This window comes from Rhinopithecus bieti, unplaced genomic scaffold, assembly GCF_001698545.2.
Source record: "Rhinopithecus bieti isolate Rb0 unplaced genomic scaffold, ASM169854v2 scaffold_36004, whole genome shotgun sequence".
Taxonomy (NCBI): domain Eukaryota; kingdom Metazoa; phylum Chordata; class Mammalia; order Primates; family Cercopithecidae; genus Rhinopithecus; species Rhinopithecus bieti.
Genome location: NW_016815976.1, coordinates 739,372 through 746,766, shown reverse-complemented (window position 1 = coordinate 746,766; position 7,395 = coordinate 739,372). Strand labels below are relative to the sequence as shown.

At 35.6% G+C, this 7,395-nt stretch overlaps 1 protein-coding gene across 1 annotated transcript in view; it reads left to right on the top strand.

The window, feature by feature from the left end:
• MYCBP2 (MYC binding protein 2) overlaps positions 1–7,395 on the top strand; it is a 300,774-nt gene that overhangs the window by 96,847 nt on the left and 196,532 nt on the right. The window contains 1 exon segment of the mRNA XM_017854221.1: positions 6,339–6,446. Coding sequence (XP_017709710.1) covers positions 6,339–6,446 — 108 coding nt within the window.

The window sequence follows — 7,395 nt, the reverse complement described above, 5'->3', positions numbered from 1 at the left end:
CCATCAGGTCATTTAAAGACTTCTCTATACTGGTTATTCTAGTTAGCCATTCATCTAATCTTTTTTCAAGGTTTTTGGCTTCTCTGTGATGGGTTCAAACTTCCTCCTTTAGCTAAGAGAAGTTTGATCGTCTGAAGCCTTCTCTCAACTTGTCAAAGTCATTCTCCATCCAGCTTTGTTCCTTTGCTGGCAAGGAGCTGCGTTCCTTTGGAGAGGATGAGGCGCTCTGATTTTTAGAATTTTCTGCTTTTCTGCTCTGCTTTTTCCCCATCTTTGTGGTTTTATCTACCTTTGGTCTTTGATGATGATGTCGTACAGATGGGGTTTTCGTGTGGATGTCCTTTCTGTTTGTTAGTTTTCCTTCTAATAGTCAGGACCCTCAGCTGCTGGTCTGTTGGAGTTTGCTGGAGGTCAACTCCAGACCCTGTTTGCCTGGGTATTAGCAGCAGAGGCTGCAGAACACCGAATATTGCTGAACAGCAAATGTTACTGCCTGATCGTTCCTCTAGAAGCTTCGTCTCAGATGGGTACCTGGCCTTGTGAGTTGTCAGTCTGCCCCTACTTGGGGGTGCCTCCTAGTTAGGCTACTCTGGGGCCAGGGACCCACTTGAGGAGGTAGTCTGTCTATTCTCAGATCTCAGACTCCATGCTGGGAGAACCACTGTTCTCTTCAAAGTTGTCGAACAGGGACATTTAAGTCTGCAGAGGTTTCTGCTGCCTTTTCTTCAGCTATGCCCTGTGTCCAGAGGTGGAGTGTACAGAGGCAGGCAGACCTCCTTGAGCTGCCATGGACTCCCCCCAGTTCGAGCTTCCAGGCTGCTTTGTTTACCTACTTAAGCCTCAGCAGTGGCGAGTGCCCCTCCTCAGCCTCCCTGCCGCCATGCAGTTAGATCTCAGACTGCAGTGCTAGCAATGAGGGAGGCCCTGTGGGCCTGTGACCCTCCGAGCCAGGCGTGGGATATAGTCTCTTGTTGTGCAGTTTGCTGAGACTGTTGCAAAAGCACAATATTAGGGTAGGAGTGATCCGATTTTCCAGGTGCCCTCTGTCACCGCTTCCCTTGGCTAGGAAAGGGAATTCCCTGACCCCTTGGACTTCCCGGGTGAGGCAGTGCCTTGCCCTGCTTCCTCTCACGCTCGGTGGGCTCCACCCACTGTTCTGCCTCCACTGTCTGACAAGCCCCAGTGAGATGAGCCCGATGCCTCAGTTGGAAATGCAAAAATCGCCCCTCTTCTGCGTCACTCGAGCTGGGAGCTGTAGACTGGAGCTGTTCCTATTCGGCCAGCTTGGAACTGCCCCCCTAGAAACAAATTTATTAAAGCCTCTTATTTCAAAGTGATTGAGTTGATATTGCTATTAATTTTTGTTTGTTTGTTTTGTTTTGTTTTGAGACAGAGTCTTGCTCTGTTCTCCAGGCTGGAGTGCAGTGGCATGATCTCGGTTCACTACAACCTCCACCTCCCAGGTTCACGCTATTCTCCTTCCTCAGCCTCACGAGTAGCTGGGACTACAGGCGCCCTCCACCACGCCCGGATGATATTTTGTATTTTTAGTAGAGATGGAGTTTCACCATGTTAGCCAGGATGGTCTCAATCTCCTGACCTTGTGATCCGCCCGCCTCGGCCTCCCAAAGTGCTGGTTTACTGGCCTAAGCCACCGCACCCGGCATGATGCTATTACTTTTTAAGCCCTTAAAAACATCATGGTTTTCTTGATTTGATACATCAAATCCAAAATTAGCTGATATTCCAGTAACACATAAAAGTCTCTTTTTAAATTAAAATATTATATGAATCATTTAAAGAATATAAGTAAGAAAAGTAGATCAGTATAACCCTTTATACAAAAGAACCATTAGTAGAATTTTAGTGTAATTTCTTACACTTTTTTACTTATTTTATATAATTTCATACTACAATAGATATTGATGTCCTGTTTGTATTCCCTTTAATATTATATCATAAAAGTTTTTTTTGTGTTTTATTGCAAATACCATGTTAAAGTAATACAGGAATTTAGGTCAAGGTTTTGCATAAACCTATTCCTTAATTCAATTATTGTTTTATTTCATTGTCATCTTCTAATCAAGTTTTACTTATTTCTGGTTATATCATTGACTGAATTTTGTTTTATGTTTTGCTTAGTGTTATAATACATATATTTTTATATTTTGCTAGTGTTTTACCCCCACCTTCCCATTTCCATCCCCCCCAAAAGTAAATGTTAATAGTCTAATATCTTGCTCTATTAAAATATAATCATGTGTAGAGACTTATACATACGTGAACGTGTAGGCGTATGTTTATTTACGGAAGTATTATTATGTATACATTTGGAGCATCTTTTTCTCATTTTACAATACAAGAAGAACACACTCTAGGTCAGTAAGTGTGGATCTACCACATTCTATGCAATAACAACCTAATATCATAATATGGCTATACCATAGTTTATGTGACCATTTTTTATTGATAGGCATTCAGGTTATTGTAGGTTTTTGTGGGTTTTACTGTAATAAATATTCTTAAACTTAGAGCTACATATTAGTGTTTATATAGTAGAGCTTTCCCGAAATAGAATGTATGGGGCAGAGAGTATAACTATCTTAAATTTTAACAGGTAATTCACATTGTTTTAAAAATGTTACAGGAATTTATACTCCCTAGACTGATGTATAGGAGTAGTGTTTTCCTCTAGCATCACCTGTATTCGTTATTCTTTTATTTATTATTATTATTTTTTTTTGTAGAGCAGAGTCTTGATATGTTGCCTAGCCTGGCCTCGAACAACTGGGCCCAAGTGATCCTCGTGCCTCAGCCTCCTGAGTAGCTAGGACTGTACAGGCGTGTGCAACCACACCTGGGTTTAGTTACTCTTTTTAATTCTTGGAAAACAATGGTGAACAATGTTATCTCATTGTTAATTTAACACAAAATCATATTCTGTGTAAAATTACTTCATAAATCTCATTTTAATGGCTGCATATTATTCCATTGAGTAGATGTATTAGAATTTTTAATTAATTACTTTCATTTGGGTATTTTACATGCTTGCTATAATGAGTAAAGTTGTAGTAAACACCTTTGAGGTGAAATCCTTTAAAAATATTTTAGAGTTTTCTTTAGGATAGATTCCTAGTGTACAGTTACTAGGAAAGGATAATAATTTTTAAGATCCTGAAATGTATCACCGAGAGCTTTCTGAAAGGCTTGTACTGTTTAACACCACCACTTATTCCATGCTTTCTGCCTGTGTGCCTACAGATGAACTCTGAATTACCCATTGTCTACACATGAGTGTAGCTTCTATTCTAAACCTGGTTATCTCATACCCCTATTTTATTCACTTCTCTCCCAATGAAAGAAAGAAATCACTGAGTTCTATTTATTCAGCCTTCTTAATTCTTTAATAGCTTTTTAATATCTACTTTTCAGAATTTTACTGTTTCCTTAGCTGAGGCTGCTTTTCTTCTTTGCCTGAATGACAGCAAAAAGCCTTTTAACTGGCCTTACCTCCACTCTTATCATCTTCTAAGCCATTAGCCACCTTCTTTCCAAAATATTCATTCTGCAATACAGATCAGATCAGTAGCACCTCTCTGTTTAAAACCAAAAGGCTATTCATAGTCCTTAGGATGAAGGGTACACTTTTATCTCTACAGCCCCATCTCTCTCTATTCTCATTTCTTTTCCCTATCCCCTCTTTTTTTCCCCCTATCTCTGAACCTTTGTGCTGCTTGCTACCTCCTTTATTTGACCTCATCTTATGTGGTGGTTTCTTTTATCTCTATGCTGTCTACCTTCCGACCTTCAAGTTTTGTTGGCTTCTCCTCCAGTTTGTGTGCCTCCTTTAGTCATAGCACACTGTCATAATTTCTTGTTTAGTTGTGTGTAAACCCTCCCTCCCCTCATTAGAATGTGAGCTTCTTGAAGCAGAGATTGTATCTTGTTTATCAAGGGTTCCCAGAACTTCACATGGTACCTGTTAGTACCATGATTTGTAGTATGTCTTTGTTGACTAATTGAAAGCAGTTTAGGGACTTACCATCTCTAGAATGAAGTTCTATGGTATAAAAAGGTTTTAATTATCTGCTTTTTTGGATGCCTTTCCAAACAAATTTCCCAAGACTTTTGCTCCTTCACATATACTCTGTAAAAGTCAGCTACGTGTGTTTTTAATGACTATACAATACTGTTTAACATCTTTATGCTTTTACAAAATCCTAATTTATATCCTATTCCTTTTAACTGGAATGCCCTCCCTTCCTTGCCTTTTCTCTTGTTAAACTTTTTGTCATTCTTTGAAACCTCGCTGATTGTCCTGAGTTTATTTAACATCTTTTCATCCTTCAGGACGTAGTGTGTATAGATTTCTTTTATAGCATTTATTGTAATGTTTCATAGCTGTGTTTTTCTTTTTTTTTTTCTCCTAGTGGACTGAGTTCCAATGAGAGCTATATCTTTGTCATTATATTCATTTCACCTAGTGTCTGCTAAATAAAAGATTATCAGGAAATTTGGTGAATAAATTAGTGACTCAGCTATATTTGAAGAAACATTATTTTAGCCCATGGGATACAATATTATTTTAGAGCCTGATTGCTTTAATTTTTAGACATGATTGCCCCTGGGCCTTTTTGATTTATAAATCAAAAGATTCTAAAAAGATTGAATTTAGCAAGACACTAAATGGGTGTGGGTGTAATGTATTTTCATGAGGAGAAACAATATTGTAGACAGACCATAGAAATCAGAAAATGGTAATATAACAATATTATTACCTTAATATCTATAACTTTTTTATATAGTTGAAAAATACTTTTTATAGTAATTTTCATGTCTGCTTTGTAACAGTTGAGAAATAATGCATGTTAAGAAAATAAGACATTTTGTTCATATTTGAAATATCAATTTTATTACATTTTAGAAATGGAACTCAGTTTACATAACCTTAGCTTGAAAATAATTGGTACTGCATTACTGGGAAATAACTTACTCTTCTGTTAACATTAAATTAGCATGTTTCTATCTGTAGTAGTCATAGAATATGTTATTCATGGTTTTTCATACAATTTGAGTTATTTCCATTCTTGTTTATATCTGGAAACATAATTGAAATATGGTTCCTTTACCCACTTGTACATTTAATTTAGGGTACTTTGGTATTGAATTTGACATTTATGAAATTTTATTAGAGGGCAATAGGCTTAATTTATCCCATCATTAGAAAAATTAATTAAACTGAAGATCAGTAGGGAATCATGAAAAAACTTGTTTTAATTAAAAATGTTCATTGCTTATATAGTGTCATAATTCCTGTTTCAGTTAATGGTAACCTGTCAAATTTAGAGTGTTTTCAAATTTGAAGACATTTTTGATCTTGTTAAAACTCAAGGAAACGTAGTTCTGCTGTATAAGAAAAAAACTAAAATTTTAAATTATAACTTAAGTTTATTTTCTTTTCAAGGTAAATGTTAATGGGAAAAGTGATTTATTTTATTTTATTAAAATAAATTTGGCTGTAGATTTTTTACTTAAATACCATATAAGTGGAAAGAACTATAACCTGTGTGGGTATTTGTATATGTATATATATGTACCTAGTGGCATTTTAGAAGAAATGATTTAATGAAAAACGTTTCCAAAATGTTATTTGGGTAAAGTGCCCCCTTTACCATCAATATGAAGCCCAGGCTCCTTCCTTTCTGTCTCTCTCTTGTTCTCTCTCTCTCTCTCTGTGTGTGTGTGTGTGTGTGTGTATACATGTATCTATATGCAGAATATAGACATTTTTGTTTTGTTTTTGATCATCTGGTTTTCTTAACCTCTATGATGTGTAGTAAACTTGGTAACATTTTTATTTTGGTTTTGTAGCAAGATTAATACAAATATTAAACCTGGAAGACCTTGTTAAAACGTAATGGTTAATTTAAAATCAGTTTTATGTTTCAGTGGGAAAGATATTTGTCTTCAGTGAACACATGTCTTACTGACTGTGAATATATATGATATTAAAAAGTATTTGTAAGATAATTTGATTGATTTAAATTTAACTTCTCCATTATCTATTTGAGACTATTAGTAACTACTCAATAATTTTATAAGTATAGAAGATGGGATTTGTACTTTATAAATTATATTTAAGGTATTAACTTTTATGTGAAATGGTGAGTAGGTTATGGGTGGGGGTGGGGAGCTGGAGTGGGGAAATTGGAAGAAAAGTATAATGTCCAAAACCATTAAGAATAAATTTTATGCTTTTAGTTTGAATTATTTTTTGTTCATTATAGTGTTTTCATTTTGTGAGTTTTTCTATGCACATACAAAATGTTTCTCCTCAGGCGCCCTTGTATTTGCTGGTCCTATTTTTATGAACCATCGAGAACAGGCTCTAGCCAGACTCAGATCCCATCCAGCACAGCTAAAGCATAAACGGGACAAGCACAAAGGTATTTGGTCTTCCTTATCACCTAGGTGGGATACTTCCCCAATTTCTTCCACTTATTTGAATTTTGTCTCTGGGAAAATGCACAAACCTGATTCTTCTACTTTGCTTCTATCATTATGATGTAGCCTGAGGAGAAAGAACATGCTGAAAGTGGTACCATTTGTCAGTGACTGTCATGCTTCTTGTTTCATTTTTTGTTGTTGTTAGCTTTCATAAAGGAGACATTTTACAGTATATTTTTTTTTCCATTTCTTTTCAAATTTCAAAAAATTAAGGGAAGGTGGAAAAAATTATTGCTTTCTATCTTACATCCTTTGTTATTTGCTCTTTAATGACTGATCTGGCCTTTTACAATTCTTTTTTGAATGCTGTTTATATGCTTTAGGATGAACAATATTACTAAATTCAGTATATTAAATGATGATAGTAAGACTGCCATTACACTTTTCCACTGTTTATTAATTAAGTTTACATATACAACAAATGAATATACAAATATTTGATGGTTGTGGGTTAAGTAGAGATAAGTGCAAGCAAAGCACAAATCATGAAGACTTTCTGTAGTCCCTGGCATTGGTCAGAGGGCTCTCCTAGTCTGTGAGGAAGTAGGAATCTAGCTTGGTATTATTGTTCTTTGAGATCTCAGAGTTCTGGGTTAATTAAATATATTCTTAAAGCATGCTTATTTTCTTATAAACCACAAATTATGGGTCAGCTAAGATCAGGAAAGAATTTAATACGAGGAATTTATAAATTTATATAAAATGTTTGCCTTGTATCCTGGCCTTTGAACCAGTGCTCTTCCTTGGCTAGCACAACTGAAAATTGCTATTTTCTTACATGCCTAAGATAGGTCCTGCAAAATAGAATAGGAAGTTTTAAAACATGCTTTCCAAGTGTACAAATTAATCTAATTAATATTTGGATCCTTTTCTTTTTTTTTTTTTTTT